Source organism: Phaethon lepturus, unplaced genomic scaffold (assembly GCF_000687285.1).
Source record: "Phaethon lepturus isolate BGI_N335 unplaced genomic scaffold, ASM68728v1 scaffold20423, whole genome shotgun sequence".
NCBI lineage: Eukaryota > Metazoa > Chordata > Aves > Phaethontiformes > Phaethontidae > Phaethon > Phaethon lepturus.
This window is the reverse complement of record NW_010530041.1, coordinates 79,491-102,459: the sequence shown is the minus strand read 5'-3', so window position 1 is coordinate 102,459 and position 22,969 is coordinate 79,491. Positions and strand designations below refer to the sequence as shown.

The 22,969-nt window shown below is 40.6% G+C and overlaps 1 protein-coding gene across 1 annotated transcript in view; it reads right to left on the bottom strand.

Annotated features, from left to right (window-relative positions):
• Window positions 1-534: 534 nt before the first annotated feature.
• LOC104618530 (bifunctional heparan sulfate N-deacetylase/N-sulfotransferase 4) overlaps window positions 535-22,969 on the bottom strand; it is a gene marked incomplete at its 3' end in the record, with an annotated part of 47,207 nt that continues 24,772 nt past the window's right edge. The window contains exons 2-5 of the mRNA XM_010284156.1: window positions 16,695-16,782; window positions 11,558-11,712; window positions 2,333-2,518; window positions 535-663 (exon numbers count right to left, since the gene is read on the bottom strand). Coding sequence (XP_010282458.1) covers window positions 535-663; window positions 2,333-2,518; window positions 11,558-11,712; window positions 16,695-16,782 — 558 coding nt within the window. The remainder of the gene's footprint in view (window positions 664-2,332; window positions 2,519-11,557; window positions 11,713-16,694; window positions 16,783-22,969) is intronic.

Sequence of the window (22,969 nt, the reverse complement as noted above, 5' to 3'; positions counted from 1 at the left end):
AAAGAAATGCAGCACTGAGCAAAGCAGAAATCTTCATTAGAAGGCTATGTACTGCTTGGGGTATTTTTTAGCTGCAAACCCCCTATTTTTAAGAGCCAGTGTGGTGGGGGAATGATATGAGGCCTGAGCCCTGGGGTTTCCATCGAGCTATACCAGGAGTGCCTGAGGAGCCAAACTTATGGAAAAAAGGCAAAACGGAATAAGATCACACAGTTTGCTCTACCCACACTGGTTTCTTTCAGTCTTAGTTAAACAAGTCAGCGTGCCCTTCTCTCACAGGGACCCAGCTTCAGGTTAGGAAACAATATGGAGCTGAAATGAATGCGTTTTCCAGTAGCTTGTTGCATACAGTTGTAGTTAGAAATTAGTGAAAGACATTTTGCTCCTTTGCTTTTAAACTGCTTGTTACAAAAGCAAGCAGTCTTGATTTTTATTTCCCAAACAAGATCAAAGAAAACTGATTTCCTTCTCCCCTTCCCTCCCTCCTCCCCGCTAGTCAGTGTGTCCAAAAAAATAGCAGGAGAAGGTACCTACGGGATTCAGGAGAATGGTGAGGAAGAGTTCACCTCCTTGGATGCTTTTGTCCAGCTCCTGAGGACCCCCAGGGTATTCCTTGTAAAAAATAGTATGCGTGAAAAGGCCACAGGTTTGTCGAGGGAGCACCTGAGAACAAAATAACAGTGCAGATGTTAACTTTGGTCTGCAAACTTACCCTGGCACAGCCACCCAAATCTTTCCAGCAACTCCAGAAACAAAACCGCGACCCCTTCTGCCTCTCTGCTCTGGCGTGTTTATTTATGGCCTCCTTTGTACCTTCTGTACTCGGTCCTGCAGATATGGACACTTCCAGATGCCAGCTCTGAAAAGCTGTGACACACATGTGCTGAGCTTTCATGCAGACTTTATTCAGCTCATACACTCGTAATAAGTGTTTGTTTCCTGGCATTTGGAAGAGGAAGAAAACAAAAAGCCAAACCTCTCTTCCCTTAGCAAGGTTAGTTTATTAGCAGATAAATAGGGCTTCCTGGCCTCCTTGCTATCTCAGGCAATTAATCTTGCTGTTCTTGAGACATTGAATTGAATTTGTATTCAAGGCTGCAGACCATGAAAGACCTGTTACTTCATACTTTCCTCAGTCCTGAAAAGCATACAGAGCCCCTCATTCCTGTTTGTGAAATGTGCACGGGACAGGTGGGATGCTCGTGTGAGACCAGCCCGAGGTCATCTCCCCCTCCCATCATAAATCAAGAGGCTGCGGGTCAGAAACCAGCCAGCTAGCAGGCGTGGGAAAACAAACTCATCTTGGAGAACTAGATGGTTTAGTTACATTATTAGCAGGGTACTATTAAAGGGGGTCTGGTAAAGTAAAGACAACAACTGTCAGGGCTGATGGGTATTGCCTAATCCATGCAGAGACATATTTCACCTGGGGAAGCCTTTTGTTTCCCTCCAGTCAGGGTTTTTGCAGTTAAAAACAAATAAAACCTTCATTCAGCAGAGCATTTTAATACATGTGCAAATGCACTGCTGAATTTGACTCTATTCCAATAGTAATTGGACTCTGTGCAGTACCTTCTTTGTTTTGATTAAGATGTTCCTTTTGCCTTGTTTAGGGGATCACAATTTTGACTCTATATGCATAGGCAATATTCAAGTCAGCTGGGACTTTAAAGCATCCCAGGACCTGCCCTTGAAATATTTCTAACTTGACTTATTCATATTCAGTTTTTGTGTTTCATCGATCTATAGGGTTGCAGCTGACTGGTAAGACAGGCTAAATAACGTAATACAATCTCCTGCCCTTCATGCAGTTGTAGTGTGTACGTGGGGAACCTTCTCTCCTCGCGCAAATGCATGGTCTGGGAGAGATGGGCACGTGTCCGGTCCCTGGCTCCGGGAGTTTCAGAAGCAAAGCTCAGAACGAAACCTCGGCCTCAGAAGTGTCACGCTTGCTGGAGGAGATTACTTATACCTGCTCACCTTCCCAGGTGGTGGGTTTCTAATCCTTTCATGCATAAAGATGAACCAGAGCTTGAAACACAGGTCTTAGGCAGTTTAATGAATTTCCAAGTATGCATTTGTAACTCAGTTGATAGTTGATGGGACTACAAGTACATTTAGTTTCTGAGGATTACATTTGCAGTTGCCTGAGTTTGTGTGCCTTTTTTTTTAAAACTGGCCGCATAACAAATGCGCTATTTTGGCATCCTTACAAGTCCTCGATCACAGAGAATTTTAATGATTGCTGTAAAACTTGAAGCATTTGGTAAAAATAGCATACTTTTGAGTCACTTAAAGTACTATTGCTATGAAGCATGGAAATGCAGTGTACCATGATGCCATTGTGGATGAAGCCCCGTCTGTACCGTGCAGGCTTCAGGTGTGGGTATTCTTCTGTGCTGGTCACTCGGATGTGCCAGACCTTCTTCCAGGCCTCATAGAGCTGGATGTGAACAGGGTAGACCCCGGAGTGGTGCGGAGCGACTGCGTACCCCATGCCAGTCGGTATGCCGTGCTCCTGCAACACAGCAGAGGGAGGAATATATTTAGGAACAGAAAAAGAACGTGTAATTATTCAAAGCTTATTTTTTCCTGCAGACAGCAGCATCTCAGAAGCTGTTGTCCTTGGACAGACTTCTATCTGTTTGTACATAGCACAAACTAAAAATGGGAGGGGAGATGAGGGGAACTGGAATTAGTCTGATAACTGCAGAGTGATAAATAATCCCCTTGGATTATGTTGCGTTACTGTTATACGGAATAGATTTGCCTGCCTGTTCATTACATATCGCGTGTATTTTAATTTGCATCCTACCTGTTTAGTTCTCTTTAAAAGTAATCCAGTAAACTGAGCTACTTACTGACTAAGCTATCAAACAACATTAGAGCAGTAAAAACAGATGGAAAATATTGTTACAGTGAGAGATGTGGGACTTTTCTTTCCTATTTCTGGAATAAGAGCAAGATTCCTTCCTGATTTAAAAATTAAATATCTCCCATAGCTTCTGAAAAAAATTTTTTTTTTTCCCCATGGTATTGAGGTAGTAGCAAAAAAAGCTGGACTCAGACATCTTTTTTTCGTTTCATAAATATTTATTTAGCTCCATTTCTATGAAGAAATATGTGCATTTTCATGAATATAATCTATAGGTTATCATGAAAATACCTTCTGATGGCACAGTGAGGTAGTTAATGTGCAGGCAGAAGGAATTAAGGAAGAAGCTTATCTGCGAGCGTGCTGGGCATGTTCCCTTCCCTCCTGACGGTCTCCTGCCTTTGTTCTGCTCCTCATTCCTCCAGCGCCCAACTTAGCGTGGGCTGTCTGAAAACCCCATCTGATGACGAGGCCTGATAACCACATCTATAGACTGGCATATATTTAAAAGAGAGCAAATTATTTGAAGCGTAAGCTATACATGTGAAAATGAGGTAATTAGTTTCATTGGCCTGAGTGACTGTTGAGAAACGCATCCAGCATTTATCATCGGCTCCTGGCGGAAAGAAAGGCTGTGCTCTGCCTCTTCTCCTGCTGAGGCTCATTTCCAGCAGGTCCACTAAAAGCCTTTTCCCACTCTCCCACAGCATCTCTGGGTTGCAGGGTGTCCTGCTGCTGTGGCCAGATCCCTTCCCGCGCACTGGGTGTTTATTGAATTCATTTTACTCTTTGTACTGCAGGATACGTCAGCTGTTTTCTGTTCATATAAGATTGATGTTCAGAGGGAAATGGCTAAAATGGAAACGGCTAAAATGTGAAACGATTATTCCCCCCCCACACTTCTCTTTGCCCACATTATCCAGGAGCTGTTGATTATTTTAATTCCAAGAACAGCAGGTGCTGCTGTGCATCTTTACGTGCTTTGCAAAGAAAGACTTTTGGTTCATTGACAAAAATTAAGTTAAATTTGTGGGGAACACTTGGTCATACATTGCATAATGCAACCACTTAAAATTATCCATTCCTTATTAGTTAAGATCTTAGGTTACTGACTGATCTTGAAAAAAAGAAACCCAAACTCACTATTTTGTAATTTACTGAGAGCAAAATGTAACTTATGCTTATTAATGATGTTACCTACCTGAAAGGCATGAGTCAGTTTAAGGGTGAAATGAGGAATAGCTCTATAATAAGAAGAGTTAAATCACTCTCTTCTCTGTTGTTTGTTCTTTTGTTTGTTTGGGGTTTTTTTGCCATGAATGTATATAAAAGAAAAAGCTATATCTAAAGGTTTCTGAAAAATCTGGCCATTTATTACTCTGCCTGAGTTGTCTATGATTCTTAAGCTGTCAAATACACTGTGTTAACTTAAATATACTGTATTAACGTGAATCTACAAACCTTCACGAAACTAGTGTTGGGGAGTATAGAGACACATAGATGTAAGGCAAATGTGTCCTGAGCTGGATAATGAACTCTGCTCTGAATGATGTGTCCAGAAGTAGGTAGCTGAATGAGTACATGCAAAATCCTGTTTACCTACTTACAATTTGCTGCTGGTATTGCCATAGCAACAGAATGGTGAAATGGTAATCTGCCACTCTCAAAAAAATAAGGCAGCTTTTCATAAGTTCTCAATATAAAAAGCTAATTAGCCTCTGAATAAATCCTGCACATAACTTACTTCATCACACAAATGCATGTCAGTCACTCAGATACCCGATAGGACTTTAAAGAAGAAACAACTAACAAATAATCAGATTTTCTTTGGTCAGTTCTATGTTAAGTTTACTTGGGTAAATTAAATATTTTATTTCCTCTTTCAGTGATTTTTTTTTTTTTTTTTGCTCTGTTTCCTTTTTTCCTCTCATTTTGTTGTTAAATTTAGTTTGGGATTGGGAACTAATGTGTTAAAGGAGGAGTACACATTTGAATCTAAGCTATTGGGCAAAATGGGAGATGCCTGTAGTCAGTACATTTTCTTATATAATCTAAGGAACAATTTCCTACAAGATTTTATTGGGTTATTTTTACATTCAAGACTGCCATTGACTTTATGTCAAAATTTGTTCAAAAACTGTGCATTTGTTCGGTTTGGAAAACTTCTGGCCCTTTTTGTCACTGAGAACAGCAGCATTATGTTCCTTTGCACGCTTAAGCTGGGACCCTAGAGCCTTTTGGACAGGTTAGATTTGTATCCCTATTTCACTTGTGCATTAAGGGACTTTCAGTTCCAATTTAAATGACAGTGCAAGCTGAAGTTGCAGCAGTGGATGAGTTCAGTATTAAAGGAGAATCACTGTTATAACCTGTGAGATAGGGGGAAGATGATTAAAACAGTTGTTGCATTTTTGGCAGAGAATTCCCCCAGTTGTCCCTACTTCCCTTGGACTGGTTTGCATCATGGAGCGGTCTGGGAGCATGTGACGTGCCTTGTTTTAAAGGCTGGAGCAGACTAGAAGATGCTCTCCAGGAGCCCAGCTCATGTTCTCCATGCTCCTACCAGTGAGCATGTGGTGTGCGGATCAGGCTGCTACCAGTCAAAACAACTCTCCCTTTGATGCCTGCATGTGGCCAGCACATCTGGCCGGTGGCAGCCACTTCATGTGAGCTGTCTCACCCTCGTGCTGATGCACCCAAGCCAGAGCAATGGGAACTGGAAACTCATAGTCCTGCCAGTGCAGCCTTGGCTCATCTGCGCACCCTCCAAAGTAACCTTGCCCAGAGCCCAGGCGTAGGACAGCTACCTTTACGGCTGAGCTGACAGGCTGAAGCAATCTGCCAAGGCTGCTTATCTCCCTCAATTATCAGCTTCGTTCAAGCAAGTGAAGATTTGCTTGAAACTCCTAACCTCTTTTGACCTTCCTATTTGTACAGAAGAGAGCTGTTTGCCATGAGGCAGCGTGTGCTGTGTGTACTTTTCCTGCATTTGCAAAAAAACCCTCTGCTGAAGGAAGGGCAGATAATGCAGAAAGAGCCCTGCTCTACAGAAGGAGGTATATTCTTAGCAAGTAAGTTTGCAGTCCTGAAGCAGATTTTCTGTGAGTGGATGTTGGAAATGTGAAAGAAAACAGCATCTGGAAGATTGACTATTTATACTAGCAGGATCTTGTCCAATGGAAAACCCCCAGGTTTTGATTGCCCCAATTATTATATCTCCTTGTTAAATGCAGTAAGAAATAAAATGAAACAAAACCTATAACTGTTATAACACAACTGGCGTTCTGGTTCTTAAAGATTGCTGGCGATTTGTTTTACAGCAACATCTAGTATTGGCCATTGTCAGAGAAAGATTAAAAAAGCAACCTTTTCATTTTTTTAAATCTTAGGTCTACTGTAGATCTTTTCATACAATCAGTTGAACTGCAGTATTTCCTTTGGTGTAAAGACTTTCATTAGATGAAAAGGTTAACAATACAACCTCAGATAAGTTTGGTAAAGTTTTTGACTTCGTCCAACGGTAGGTGATAGAGTAAATTCAGTACTACTAAAGATGTTACCTTCCAAAGTTAAAAGATTTATATAAACTTTGCGTATTTTTAGTTTTGAGATATATTTTGAATATTGCTGCATGTGGGTGAGATTTCCTATAAGAGAATACATGTTATGATGACAGTTTAAAACACTTAGTAAAGTTTCTCTTATTCGGGAAATGAATTTACTACTTTCTCGCTTCTCAGCACTCACAGAAATGTTGTATTGTATTTTATCCTTTATGGAAACATGGGTTTTGTTCTCAAGGTTTACATTTCTGGATAACTTTTATAGAATAAATATTTAGGCTTTTAATTACTTTTAGTTCAATTCTAAACTGTAAAAATCTGCCTAAAATCTCTCTGGCTAGACAAGACAGTTCAGCAAAAGAGAAGTGACTGTTATTGAGGTTTAGGGGCTTTGTGTGTTGGTATTTGCTTTCACTGTTGTTTTTTCATCCTTTGTGCTTCTTTGTCACGTGGCTGTACAATGTCCCGAGCAGAGAGTACAAGGTCTTAATGAAGCAGGTTTTCTGGTGTCGGCGTCAGATGCAGGATTGACAGGGACATGGGAAAAGCCAGGTTTTCACCAGGCTTACGTAGGAGTCTCCCAGATACCACCACGACTCCTGTCCTAGGCATGCTTCGCACTGTAGCAGACTACCAAGAGGCAGAGAAGATGTTGGGATTTAAGATCTCAGGTTTCTGAGGGTGTGAAATGAAGAAAGGCAGTCCAGCGTTGACTTGTCATATACAAATGTCATATACATGACTATTAAATGCGTAGACTCTGCATGCGTGTGGTACCAAATAAAGCTGAGAAAGTAGAGGCAGTCTTAGAGGTGTGCTGTCAAAGCACGCTCCTGATACGAACAAAAGCACTAATGAAGATGGACTGTTTTGGAAGGACCTTCAGGTTAGGCAGAATAAATCTCATCCTGTCTGCACAGGACAGTGTTATCCGATATATGCAGACCATTTACAGAGTATTTTTAGAGGCAATCTCTAGTGGGCATGTCTCCTTCCTAACATTAAATACAGATATTAATAGTGGGACAAATCAGACTCTCTTATCACACATAGATACATTGCCTTTGATATGTGGTCACTGGTCCTCATATTCTTGGTATTTAATTGGTACGTCAGAAGCTCATGATTTCTTTGTGGTTTGGGGAGCTCAGAAGTTTTAGGCAGAGGAAGTGCTAATGTGCACCTGTAGTTGGTTTATAAACAGGCAATTGAAGCCAAGGAGTTACTAGACAGGCTCTGAATTGATTTGTTTTGTATATGTGTATCTCCAAATCGATTTGTTTGGTTCGTATATGTCTCTCTCTCTCACTTCTTCATATCAGATCACAGCTACCTTTTTACAGTCAGTGATAGTTTGTGCCGTATCTCTGCTGTGCCTTGGGCACATGTGCTCACAAATGAGCACAGAAGATAATCACTGAGCAAACAAATCGAGGAACAAAATAAAGAGCTACAGGCTTTGGATTAAATATATTCTCCTTGTTTTTGTCAGATAAGAATGTACGAAAGAGGAAGGATATCTCGTGATTAAAAGATGGCAGTGAAAACTTAGTTTTATTTCTGGGATATGTACTATCAGAGACTTCTGCCTGAGCAATTTGTTTACCTCTTTGTGTATCAATTGCATTGCCTATAAACAAGGAGAATAATGCTTGAGACATTATCAGTTTGCAAAATTTAATCCAAAACTTAATCCATGAGTGTCTCAAAGGGATTTTGGGATCCTCTGATAAGGGGGGCGGGGGGGGGCGGGAACCCTCAAACCAAAACCAACCACAAAATATGATGAAGTCAAATCCAAGTGATAAGCAAAATAAATGTTAGTTGCCATTTCCTTAGCATTTCCTTATGCTCTGAAGCATACTATCCATATTTACACAAATAAGATGACGTTGGGAAAGCAAAGTTCTGGGTAGTCTGTGACTTCACCACAGTTAGAATCTCTGGCTCTTGTTCCTCTGAGGCTGAGGATATCGTGAGCACATTAAGAGATTTGCCAGCGAGGGCTGTGGGAATGGGGCTATGGATGGGGGCAGCTGTGGGGCCTGTCACTCAGGCACGCATGGACAGGGGTTTTGCCAGGCAAAACTTCCCATGCTGCTCGCTGGATCCAGAGCAGTGGGGCAAAAACATCTATGAAAGCTGAGAAAGTCTCTTCCTCTCACCAGCGGGGCATGAAACAGTAAAAATGATAAATATCTCAGTGACACATAAAATATAATCATTTGGAGGGCTCTTGTTAAAGGCAGTCTCCTGGTTCACAAGCAATTCACACCTAAGGGAATCTTTTAAAGACTGTTGATTTTTACTAAGCCCCAGATAGAGGTATGCATATCTGCACTGAAATCAAGGCAATTAGATACCTAATTAGCAATTAGTTGTATGTATAGAAAACTGTTTAGATATCCAATTTCTACATGTATTTTGTGATACAGGTATTTGAGGCAGGCTGCAATTGCAACCCCCCATTTTATAAAGCACCATTATGAGGTATGGATATATCTGTAAAACAGAACGAGGTCTTTTATCTAGTTGCCAGCTGCAACACCTGTATTTCTTGCCTGTGTTCAGCAGACTGTATGTGTATTTGAGCTCCTGCAAACCAAAGATTATGCATGCAGTGTAAATACAAGAGCCAATAAAAATTGTGCTTATGTACATTTATAGCTCCATGCAAAATGAAATAGTTTCAGGTGCACTGGCTTGTGTTTATTAACTTGATTTTAATCCACAATACTTAAGAAAAAGACATTCCCTTCATGAAACCTCTTCCCCAGTGAACAACATCAATCCCAAGTCTGATACTCCCTTGCATGAAGAAACTGATGACTGTGAAGGGATTTGAGTGCAGGTTTCTGGACAGTGTGATCTGTTTTAGCTTTCCTCTAAAATGGTAAAGCCAGGAGGAGCCAACAGGTCTTAATGGACAGAATTTTTGTTGTGGTATTTGGGATCTTAAAGCAACTTCGACTGTTATTCTCAGGTATAATGATGTGCTGTCCCACCCTGAAGACCTTGTTACCTTCTTAGCCATGTTTAAAAAAATAAATGAAGAAATACCATATTAGGTGAAGAATGAATGTGATCGTACTTCCAAATAATTATTGTGGCTTTCTTTGCAGAAACTGACACAAAGTTTCAGTTTGTGAAACTACCTGTCCCTAAAACAGGAGGTGGGGAGATATGGTCAATAAATGGGAAATGCAAGAGAAAATGGCATTGGCACCAAGCTGTGTTCCCCGAGTACAATACAAAATAAAGATATTAGAAAACAAATAAAACATATGTAACATCAAGCAGATTTTCTATGTATTGTTCTAGATCTCTAATTGAAGTTTGGATCCACACTGTGAGGTGCAAGAATAATGAAAAGGGGATTGCTTTAGCTTTGGAGGACTTATGGAAGTGCAGCTGTACAGGGATTTCCTTTCTAAGCTATGATGCTGAGGATGAGAAAGCAGGAGAGGATACAAAACTACTCTGAAGTCATGGCTGGGACCTCTCTGATAGCTATCGGGAAGGTTGTCATATCAGGAAGATAAATTTCTCCCACAGAGAGGACTTCACAGGAAGCCTTTTGAAAAGAAATGTTCTCATAAGTAAATTATACAGCTCATATAGATTCAAGGTTAAGAGGTTGGTACAACCCCTGTCCAAATGTTAGCAGGAAATAAAACTGTAATAACAGCAGCCTTTCACTGACATCAGCTCCTTATTTATAGGCACCCTAAGGAGTCTTGACCCTTCAGTGATGATAGCAACATGGGCTTTATCTTTGTGTAGTTGAAGTTGCAAACAGATTCTATCACAAGCCCTGTGTTCAGGCTATGCTATAGATTTTACTCCTAAAGGTGGTTTGACCTAGAGGACTTCATGTTTCCTGAAAATACTGGGAGAATTTCCCCATAGGTTTAAAGATGAATGGACCATGTATTTTTGAGATACAGATTATTTCAAGAATTACTCTCGCATTTAAACTCTCAACTATATTTGAGTCTCTGGGCCAGGCTACACAAAAGGCCGCCAGTAAAGAAGTGTAGAAAGGAAAAGCCGTCATCCAAAATGCCTCTGCACTAACAGCCTGCCAAGCAGGAGCTGGGAAGGGGGGGGAAGTCTGCCAAGAAGAGTAAACAGTTAAGCCATTTTTAATTAATTTCCTTTAAAGGTTGTTAGGAAAATATTTTTGTAAACAAGGGAATAATTTGCTTCCAACCACTTGTTCAGGCGTCTGCCTCTGCCAGTTTCCTGACAGGCCTTGTCTCATGTGAGGGACGGGAGGAAGGGGCAGCTGCTGGCTGGCCTTTCTGAGCTGCGAAAGGCTGAGACTGGTGTTCCCTGAGCAGCAGAGAAAGCCCCACTGTGTCACTCTGCTCTTTTGAGTGGCTCTGGTTGCTTGGCACTTCTACACCTTGTCAAAGACAACACAGTGTCTTTTGCCAAAGCGAGCATTTATAGATTCCAGGTTTTCTTTGTCATGCTCAATAAGCAAGCAGAATTACCCTGAAAGGACTCTAAATGGTTTGTTTTCCACCTGACCTTGGAGTACAAGTACTCTGAGCTCTGGGTAATGCTAGGAGGATAGCTCTTGTAAGTTAACACCACAAATGAGCAAAAATGAAATGTCATTATCTATAAATATTAGCAACAGGTTAGCTACATAAAAAGCATATTTTTCAAGCAGGTCATCTAAAAAAAGCACAGTGAAATCCAGCATCTTCACGTATTTGCTTCATTAGCTTTAAGATTTCTCACAAACCATAAACAACATTTAGGCTTCACTGCAACTTTCTCCCTCCTAAAGCTTAAAAGGCCAGCTGATATCTGCTGAGATTTCACTGCTTCTGATCCCTGTGGTCTCACAAGGTGGCTTGGATGAAGGGCTGCTACCTCTCCAGAAAGCTTGTGTCAGTGAAAAAGGCTAAGACAAAATTCACCCTGAGTTTGAGCCACAGAAAGGCTTTTTTTAGGGCTGAGTTTCCAATCTTGCTGCCTTACTTGCATAGCTATATAAATATATATATATGTGTGTGTGTAATATAGACAAACATAAAAAGAGCTTGGAAAGAATGGCTCTAATATGCAAAGGTATCCTAGTGAATCTTTTGTAACTTTTACTCACTATTGCAAACTCTTTGTTGAGGATCATCTGCTCCACCAGTGACGACTCATTGTGAAAGAGGTGAGGCTGCATGTGACTCCACATATGGGGAAACCACCAAAACTCATGCACAGATCTTAATAGCAGGTCATCACCTTCATCTTCCTCTTCAGTCCCTGCAAAACAAAGTGGAAAATAAAAAGGTCATAGAGAAGCAACAACAGAAAATGCTTATAATTGTTTTATAAACACAGAAGAGGCTGCCATAAAACCTAGCGTCCTTGGCCTGGATGTCTCACCATGCTGGTATCACAGAAGGAGTGAGGTGAATTGCCATGGATGGTAGCTAGCCTTTTCTATTCCTGGCATGGTGTTAACTGACAGCAATTCTAACAAGAATAAGTTTTCGAGGGCTGATTGTTGCGCTATGTAATGCACTAAGAGTATTTAGAAGTTCAGGCTCCCCGTGAAGGTGAAGATTGGATGGACATTTACCTACCTGCTTTGGTCCTGCCAGACAGCAAGCAGTTGTAGCTGGCCAAGGCGGCATCACAAAGTGATGCCTGTCTTGCCACCCCCCCTCCCCACCCCGACTCATAGCTACCTCATTATTAGCTTCGGAAAATTGAAATCTGATAATTTCTGGTTACATGTGAAACAAGTTTGCAATAGTTTCAAAATATAATTAGGTGGAAAACATGAAGCTGTAATGGCAAAGGGGTTTCAAATGTTGTTTCCTGTGGTTCAGTATTCAATTTTTGCCAGGCTTAATCTTGAATTAAAAACAATAAAAACTCCTGTGTTAGTGAGGAGTATCTACTTCAAGCAGAAGCGAGCATGTGTGGTTATAGCAAGGAAAACCTTCCATTTGAGAAACAATACAATGCTGCTTCCACCATCTGCAGACACATGTCTGCAGTGCTTTTTCAAATTGGAAAGGCAAAGTTACGTGTCAGTAACTTCACCCTCCAATTACTAAATAATATTCAGTTTATTAGCAGCCTTTCTCGTTTCTTTACCATTAAAATACTTTTATTTAGCTTCAGTCAGAGAAATAATTGTCAAAATCAGCCTACTGATGCAAATGTAGATTTTTTTTTTTTTTTCCTTCTTCTTACAAGCCTTTCAGTGTTTTGCAAAACTCATTGGAAGAAAATGCTCCGTGGATGTCGCTGTTTACTTTCGTGGCATGAGGCAGGAACATACAGAGATGGCTGTTTGGTGCATGCACTTCACCTCCTTATTTTTATTTTTCATTTCTGCAGTATTTTTTGAAGAATGCTGCTACACAAGGGGACCATTACTTTGAAGCTTTGTTCTGGTGTCACTGAATCACTTTACTCTCCTCTTTGCAGCACTCTGCAAGTTCGAAGAAAGTTGCCTCTGCTGATGAGTGTGCTCCTTGAAAAAGAAAACAACCTTGTTTTCTAAGTTATTCTTTCTTTCTTATTGAAAAGAAAGGACCAATGGCTGCTCCTTCTGTGAATGTCTGCTGCTTCCTTCAAAACATCTGTAAACTGCATCCGTTAAATGACTGCTCTTGCTTCTTGGGATATGTGGTTCACTTGCGGTCACCCCAGCACATGCAAGGGAAATGTGATTGGGGGAAGAAACTTAATACGGGCTTTCAAAATAGGACAGAAGAGAAAGGAATAGGAGTTTGTGAAGCCATTGAAGATCCCTTTGGTAACCCAGAGGCAGAAAACTGAAGGTGGGGATGAAGAGGAAAAAAGTGGATATTTGAAATATATGAAGAATCACAATCACTTGACATAAGACTTGGGTAAAAGTATAATTTAATGCCTTAATAACATTTGAAGTAAAGTATAGTTCTTGAAATAATTTCATTATGCAAAAACTATATATTAAAATCCTATTTTTTCCTACTGATTTCTTTGTAAATTTCTATACAACTAATCAAACATTGCACATTTTTTTTACCAAAAATCAAACAAGATAAAGTATAACACTTTCCTGTTTAAACAAAAACAATCCTACCCTGTAATGCCAGAGCTGAAACAGAAAGGTTGGAAGTTTAACATTTGGTGGGGGTGTTGCATTTGAGGATAATTTCCTTTACAAGCCTTTAAAAAAAGTGTTGTTTTTTTATAAATTCTTAAGTAGTGTTATTTCCAAAAAATCTCATGCAAATATTTAAAGGAGCATTTGGTCAGTGCTTATATTGTTTAAATATTTTTGCCTGATCCCTTATTCAGTGTATTGGAGGCAAAACAAGGGATTTTGGGGTTTTAATTTCTTGCACAATCAACTTTCTTTATATAACTTCCGATTACCATTTTAACATGAAATCCAAAAAATGTGGTAGACCTACAATCAAGGAGGTGAACACATATCTGCTTTGAGATGCAGAATGCGCTTTCCACAGGTAGGTAATAATTCAGAGTTTGATTGCGCATAGTATATAATCCCATATTTTAAAACTACAACCGTAACTTAGAGGTCTTGAGTTCAAAACTGAAACTAAGTTTGAAGCTGCTGTCAAAAATCTTACAAATCTTAAATGCAAATCCTGCGGACATCTCAATTTCTATTGCCACAGCACGAGTAAGTAGAAAGTGTTTGCTAAAACTGCACAACTAATAGGCTCTACTCAGTTTTTTGCTAATAGCGTTAGGTCTACAGTGCATAGTTTACTGGTGCCGCCAAAGGGAGTGGTGGTGGTGGGACGATGAGCAGTGAGGCTGATGTGTCACCCATTGTACTTGTGCGCAGGCATACCAGCTAGAATTGCTATTTGTAGTACAGATGTTGGCAACATCTTCTGATGAAAATGTATAACTGCTTAATCTGCCAACATGTTGCCATGCTCATCTCCCTCCTGTAGTTTTAAAATGATCCAAGTTTTGGAAAGGAGAGCAAAATCACATGTTAAGGAAGTCAATAAGGCACAGCAGTTGCAGTGCGCTAATAAAACATGTTGAATATCTGATACTAAAAGCTTCTTTGGGTAAACAAGCCACATTTGCAGTAATTAAAGAATACCTTTCCATGTTTTATTTATAATGAGTCAATAAAGCGTATATTGCATGGAGAATACCTTGAAACCTTTCCACTAAGCTGATATGAAAAAACACCACCACCAACTTCTAAATGAAATGTTCACTTAAAAACTCGGATGCATCGCTGAGTACAGGCAGCAGCATGTCCCTTAATGGAGGCAATGACATGCTTCAACTCATTAAGTAGTTCTGTGCTATTTTTGTAAGCCTTGAGAGCCTTAGGAGGACAGGCACACATGCACATTCTTCTATTTTCTCTCTCTACAGCAGTAGCAAATCTGAAATTGGTCAGCATTATATCAGCTGGGCAAAAAAACCTGTGACAACAATATGGAGGCCATTGGCATGAATGAAAACAAAATATATCGGCAGGTCAGGGGTTTGATTTTGTAGAAAGGCTGCATGTTTTGTGCCAACCACTGTTCAGTGCATCATAGTATTTATAATAAATTACCACTTTCTCTACCTCCTCCCCTCCTAAATTACCTTACTCTGCAGTGGACACTGTAATGACTGATACCAGCTTCACTCTGTAGATGGCCACAACCGTGCAGCATCCTACTTTAGAGTGGCTTGGAGCCTTGGGCTATTTTTGTTTGTTTTGCTGTATTACATGTGTGCCCAATTAATCTCCAGAAGGAGTAACTACACAGGCAGGTCAAGATGGAGTGATGAGAATATGGAAGTTCTGTCTCCGAAGTTGCTCTCTAATCACAGGTCTGCCACTGGCTTGTTATATGACCCCAGGCAAGTAATTCCATCTCTCTCTACTGCTCATTTTTCTCAGGCTCTCCAGACTATATCTTTAGTCTGTAAGGTTTCCTGAGCAGCAGTTGCTTAGCATTATGTGCTTGCACAAAGGGAAAACAGCCTGGACTTTGAAAGTGGCAGTGATACAAATACATAATTTTGTATTTGCCTTCATAAGCTTCCTCATCTCCCCTTCTCCCAGGGACCTCTGTACTCTCCTAATGGCTGGTGAAATGGAGACATAAGAGCTGGGTAAGCTCATTGGTTTGGTGTTCAAATACCAGCAATGGAAAGGGAAGAACTGCTACACCTACACTGAAAGGGGTGACCTGCCTTACTCCACAGCTACCTCATGGCCCGTGACAGCTGGGACTGCATTGCTCCTAGCTTTTAAACTTACCCTCCCATCTTCTTGCTGCTGTAATGCCTCCTCCTCTGCTCTCTGCTCCAGATAAGCTTCTCAACTTCCCTAGCATTACTCAGCGAGTCTCACTAAATGTGGCTGAATGGGTTGACAGCTGATGTTTTTGGAGCTGGTCTTCAAATGTGGAAAGGGTATGGGGTTTGGAAAGGAGGACAGGGGGTGTCTCCTTTGAAGTGAGTTGCTGAGTATGTCTTTTTTTTTGCCTTAGCAGGACTAGGGAGCAGCATGGCTCGGTAGCAGCAGAGGGAAGCCTGAACGGAGGTGCAGCAAAATGTTAAGGAGAAGGCAAAGGAGGAGGGGAAGAAAAAAAAAGGGGGGGGGGGCATTGTGCTGTGGAGAAATGGAGCAAAAGAAAGGAGTCAGGAGGAAGAAATGTAAAAGCACCTAATCTTCCACTGAAACACAGTGCAAGTGTGCACTTTGTTATTGCATGAAGTGTGGAAGGAGCAGGGTTTCAATACAAATTTCTTTTAATCTTGTTTTCCTTTTATCATCCCTCCCAATTTGCAGACCCCTGAGAAAGACTACCTTTACAGTTGTAACAAAATCTTGTGCCTCCCATTCAAATACTTCCGCCTCTTCAGAGGTTACGAGACATGATTTTTCCAATCTTTTATATTTCATCATACTGGAAAAAACCTTAATATATTAAATCTTGTGCTGTCCTGTCTTTTGTGGAATTATAGAGAACTTCGCAGCTACTTTGCCTCCTTTATAACCCTAAGATTTACTACCACATATCTTTCAGAGAAGCACCATGGGCATCTGTGTGTTCCTGAGAAGGTCATCCGTAGCCTACCTTTGGACACTGAATGAGACATTGGATGCTAAAATGGTGGAGCATGTATTTCCCACTGCTCCACTGAGTCAACATGTTATTTAAAAAGGGCATGTTTAAAGCTAGGCTTAAAATCCTGTCACCTATTTAACGGCAGCTACCTGAGAGCATGAAGTTCCTTCTTACCTGTGTGGTAAAATTTTCCTGAAAATCCAAGGTTGAAGGTAAAATTTGCAACCTGAGTGCGCAGTAAATTTTGAGTCTCTAGTAAAGCCTGAAATAAATAAGAAATTAACACGCATTTAGAAAAATTGATACTAATTTTTGGAATGCCTCATTTTAAAAGTTGTGTCCAACCTAAGGAGATAGAAAAAGAAGATCCTGTTAAATGTTTCACATTTTATTTCAGACTTATTCTTTTGTGTAAGACTTAATATAGTGAGCTTAATTTGCTCCATCAGTTTAATGGTCTAGCAATGCTAGTAATAGTACTTAAGTACCAAAGTAGATGATAGTTCTGTAACTTGGACCAAGATACTCTACATTGTTTGCTGTGATCTATGGCAGGACTTGAATCCAGCCATTCAGAGGCAGCAATATACTAAATCACTGAGTCACCCATGCTTTGGGTTATTAATGAGGCTTGATAAAATGTGCTTAAAACCCAGAGTAAAATTTGGAATATTCCTTGCCATACAGATGTAGAGGCATTGGGATTTACTTACCTGCAGAAACATTTCTGATTGTCTGAATACCAAATTCAGGCTTAAGTGTGAATGAGCAAAACTCCAATTTTCATCTATGGTAGAAGTAGTGTCCGTATCAGAAATTAAATCCCTCTTCATTTTTATTCTCTCCTCCAAGCAAAAGATAAGACCAATCTAAATGAGATGGAGGAAAAGTGTATTGCTTATAGAAGAATAGGTATAGCCTTGGTCATCTGTCCTTTTTTCCTTGGACATATTTCCAACCACTAGAGAAAAGATGGTTCAGTTTGTGTGAGCTATCTACATTTACTGTTAGTTGTCAGCTCTCTACTGCTTCTAAAGATAGTCCTTCGTGCAGAGATATCTGTCCGCTTTCAGTCACCAGCCCACGTAATTTGGCTGTGCTACATATGTGAGATGGACAGTGCGTTTATCTCCCTATTGGTCTTGCTAATGTTGAATGGGTTATAAGCTCTATTTTCATCAATTTTCCATGTCTCCATTATGTGGCTCTTGAGAACTTTTCCCATTATCTATTAATAACATTTCTATTGATTGTATGTTCATGTTCTTGCACAGTTCAAAGACAAAATGAATGCAGTGGTTTACACACAGTCTGAGTCCAGCTAATGTTTCCTTTCATTTGAAAAAAATTACATTTTGTATGGTCATTAGTAATTTCAATTAACATTACAAGAAAATAGTTTTACCTTTTTGCTCAACCCCCTGGTCTACTTTAAAGAACAACAGTGACCATAAACCCAAAGTATCGCCGGTCCAGCATAAATGATCAAACCAGGGTTTAAGGAGCTGAGATGCAGACCGATGGCCTATGCAATCGTAGTCCAGAACGGAGCCGAACTAAGCAGATCAGGTTTCTGTGGTCTCATGATTTCTCGTATTTCCTTTGCACTGCAATGGGTTGGGAGGTGCCGTCAGTTGCTGTCAGCATTTGTTGTAGGACATTAACTTCTTGAAGTTACTGACTCCCTCCTAATTACACAGATATTTGGGCACTGTGCATGTCGGAGCACAAGCCTCTTCTGAAGCATCATTTTGCTAACAGCCACCTTCTAAAGAGGCATCCTTCAGGTGCCAGGCAGCTCGGGAGTGTAATACAAAAGACTGTCAGACAGTGTGCATCTGCCTTCGTTTTTTAAATAGAAACATTTATTGGGTGGTAAGGAAGATGTAAAACAAAGATAGTGGTTATCGGCTACAACAGTAATTCCTTTCCTTGCTAAAGGAAATAAAGTAATCTCATGACAGTGAATCTTGTGCTTTAGCATTAAATATTAAGATAGCGGTATGGTTTCCAGCCTATCTTGCTAGACATTTAGTAAGTTGATTATTTCAATCCTGTGACAATTTCGCATGTGGGACTGTATTTACATAATATATAACAAGTAAATGTACATGAAAATGTGAAACCTTAGACATAAACACCACTGTTAGCTAAGACATTGAGGAGAGTCCCCAGTTGATAAAAAGTGGCACTAAATTGACACCACTGAAGTCACAAGCATAGAATCAGAGTCATTATATTTTAAAGCATAATTTTCCAAGCTATCTAGAGCATTTTATATATTTTGAGAAAGACTGATGGGCTGAGCAAAATCAATTTGATTTTCCTTTGAGAAAAGACGATGAAAGAACATCTTGAGAAATTATCATCATTTAACATACAGTATAAGAAGGTAAACAAAACAAACATCGTTTTATTGCTTTGGCTTTTCTCTCTGATTTCCCTCACACTCACGTCTCAATAAGATGACAGAACTGCGGGATAGGCAGAAGCCTTCCAGCCCGGTGAGGTCTCATTAAAAACACAGAGCGAGGATTAAGATGTAAATCCCGTAACCTGCAGTGTGTCAAGCATTATTCTCTGTCTAAAGGGCAAATCTGTCACTCAAACTGGATTTGGCTTGGTCCTAAAGGCTTTTTAATTGCAATTTCCATATATGCATATTAATTTATGTCATAGGCAGCTAAACGTCATTTTCATGACCTCACATAATTTTAATAGTAAGAAGATATTGTCAGCTAAGTCAGTCCAAACTTATTTTGTCAACATTTGCCTGTTTGTAGAAGGGGGGTTAACTTCTTCCACATCCTTAATAGAAAAAAAAAAAAAAATCTCTGTTTAGGTGATTCCCTATTTTTAATAGATATATATTCAAACAAAATTGCTAATGACTCATACTGCCTTCACTGGTAATTCAGCAGAGTAAATAATGAGTCCTTTTTTCTCCTGTAGGTACACACCTTAACAGCACGCAGCATAGAAAAGTGCCACGGCAGAAGAGCAGACCGCTTTCTCCCGTCGCCCTTTTCGCGCTCTCCCGGGCGGGTGAAGCCCTGCTTGGTTGCCTGTTTGTGCGGATAGCTGCGGACGCTGCTGCTCGGGCACTCCTCCGGCTCCCCAGCTCCTGGACGGTGCAGGCTGGAGGACCCGCGCCTTCCTGACATCCAGTGCTAGAAACCTTGCCGGGACTTGCGCAGCCTTCACACGAGGTGGAAGGTATTTAATTTGTTCCGAAGGGTTTTGCAGGATGGAGAAGATTGAATTTTAATCCTACTTGACGCCAAGTGCAAACACAGCTATTCATGCTCTGCCTGGTCCTGCCGTGCTGTCCCCAGCTCCCCTTTGCAGACCTCCTTCCCTGGGGGCTCACCCATCCCTGTCCCATATCCTTTTCATGCTGACCCTGGGACTTTGTCTGCCTTCACTGAGGGAGAAATGGTAGGCGCTGCCTGTAACTTCAGCAGTAGGGAAATTCATATGGCAGAATTTGGTGGATTCATATGGTGGATTTAAAAAAAAAACAAACCAAAAACGTGACAAATCTTATTTTGTAGAGATTTTTCTCCTGGATATTTCATCTGACCACAGTATTTAAGTTCTATCTTCCAGTGTGCATCTTTTCCTCAGAGTCAGTGGGATTACTTCCCCCCTGTTCCCAAGTACTGGGGCTTAAAAGAGCTGTAAGTGGAGGAAAGCTACTTGCATGTGAAAATACAGTTAGCATTCATTGAATCGTTTGGGTTGGAAGAGACCTTTAAGATCATCAGGTCCAACCATTAACCCAACACTGCCAAGCCCACTGTGAAACCATGTCCATAAGCACCACATCTGCACGTCTTTTAAATACTTCCAGGGATGGCGACTCAACCACTTCCCTGCGCAGCCTGTTCCAGTGCTTGATGTGCTTCCAATGTTCAATTCCCCATTGAACTCATAGGTGTATTAAAGCAACAGCTGGAACTTACTGTTGTTTTATTTTCGGACAGTTAAGTCAATGATGCTAAATAATTATCATTCTCCAAGGCAAGAACCATGGAGCGCACCTGCACATGGACAAACAGGCATGTCTCAGTGCCAGGCTAAGCAAAGTGCATTTTTCTTAAGGTGGTCCAAGCTGTTATTTCAAATACAAAACCTTAATTGCCTGGAATCTCTGAGAACTTGTGGGTTTCATTTTATTAATTGATTCTTTGCTTTGTCAACGAGGCTTCTCTTTGTGACATCTGCAAGATACGGTGGCTTCTTCATATTGCATTTACATTCAGCAGTCTTTTACATTAATCCATATAATTACCTTTTGTAGATTTGAAGTTGCTGTGTCTTTATTCTTCATAATTGGTGCATCTATTAAGAAGTAGTGATATTTTCCCGCTATGTCCTTGTTAATTATAACTCTATCCTTCATTTACATAATAAACTTTTTGGGGCAATTTCTGCAGTAACATTTCATGCCTAATAGGAAGCAATTTGCTTTCCTTTATTAAGTACATTAAAACTTCATGCCCCAGACATCATTGACTGTAAACATTTGATTCTGCTCAAATTTAATGCACCAAGGCATTTTGCTCTGCCATATTAGGTTTATTTATGTGCTATGTTCTGGATTGTTAGCTGCTAATGAGACTTCGGCTCTTATTGCTCTAAGGCCTGAACACTAACCTCATTTTAATGAGTTCATTATTTGCTGCCTTCTGAATGGAAGACAACAAATTTTCCTTTTAATTAAAGGTCAAAACACCTCTGGCTAAGGAAAGTGTAGAGGTTATCAAATCCTTAGAGAAGGTAAAAGAATGACTTTTTCTGATTTTGATGCCAAGCATGGGCAGGCGAGGCTGAGGTAGAAGATGTTTCTTGGGGGACCAAAACTCCAAATCTAAGCTAAGTGATAACAACGCTAAAATGTGGTACTAGTCTTCCCAAGACATTAAAAAAAAAAAAACAACAAAAACAAACCCACAAAAACAAACCCCAAACAAAACAAAAAAGAAAAAAAAAAACCCACACCAAGCCCTGAAAGTCAGCCAAAGTAATTAAAGAGGCTTTACTCCTAACCCAAAGGTCTGTGTGGATCAATACCACTGCTAAAGCATAAGCCCTTCTTTGCATGTCCAATGATTATAGGGTGCAGAGGACAGATGGCAGATTAATTGAGCCAACAAAAAGTAATCTCATATTTCTTATCAGGGAAAGTGAGGCAAATGTGATCAATATTGGAGGCTGTTTGTAGTGAGACAGAGGTCCATGTAACCATGTGTGAGTATGCAAACTCATGTAAAGGGGACTGGTGATCCCTTTCTTTGAAAACACAGAGTGAAGACTTTAGTCAATCCAAAAAAAAGATTAATTACAGGAATGAATACACAGATCCTTGTCCTTTGCCTAGCTTTTTATACCTGATCACAATTTTAAAGGCAGGCTAACAAACGTTGGTTTATGTGTGTCTCATTTGAGAAGCTGCTCACATTGCAGGCAATAGCATTAGAGACAGGAAGGGTATTTGGGAAAGAAGGGACCAGTGTCTGTGAGAACAGCTAATGAAAACTTAAAATGTGGTTTTAGAGGAAAATCCTACCAGGTTGTGAAACACAGGCATTGTTTAGCATGAAAACGGAAATTGTCAGCATGTGCTTATAACAGCTCTAAAAATTATTTCTGGAAAAGTGAACCAAATTCCTGACTCTTGCAGGTGTTTCAGGGACCTTCCCAGAAGGTGCTGAACATGTCCGAGAGCATCAGGAGAAGCCTAGAAGGGACCCAAGATTTGCGGGTCTCAACATTACCCCAGTGTGCAACAGGAAGCCCAACGTTTCGTTCGGGGTCCTGGTCATACATGTGGCCTTCCAGAAGCAGGGTTGAGAATGTGAATTTTGGGAACCAGTGAAAACTCAGGATCTTGGAGGTTCCTGTCTCTGTGGCAGGGATCTCTGTGGTCATGGTGCCCAGCGTCCCCAGCCTATCAGGTGCACCCCTAGGTAGGGCTGCCCAAGGAAACATGATCCCAAGTTACTACACAGCCTGTCCATGAGGACTGCACGATGTGAAGGGCAAATGAGACAAGATGTAGTTCTTCACACAGTTTGGAAGGAGAACAAGGGAAGGAGGGCAAGTTAGATATTTCTGCTTTCAGTGTATCTATAATTTGCTGTCATCATGAATTATTTTATTTCCACAGACTCATTCTAGGAAGCGTTTCTGGCACGGGAGGATGTGCCAGTGTCTGGCATCCCAGGGCTACATGGCCAAGGTTACGTTGCCCCATCAGCAGCTGAGGGATATGACTGAGAATCTTGTCAAAAATGGGCTACCTAGCCATTACTCAAAGTCATCATTCATTTGGGAATGGATCCTAGTGCTGGGTAGTGACTCCACTGCTGCTGTTTTTCTCTTTCTTTCGTGTGTGGGTGCATAAAATGTATATATACTCACTGTATACATATTACTATTTATTT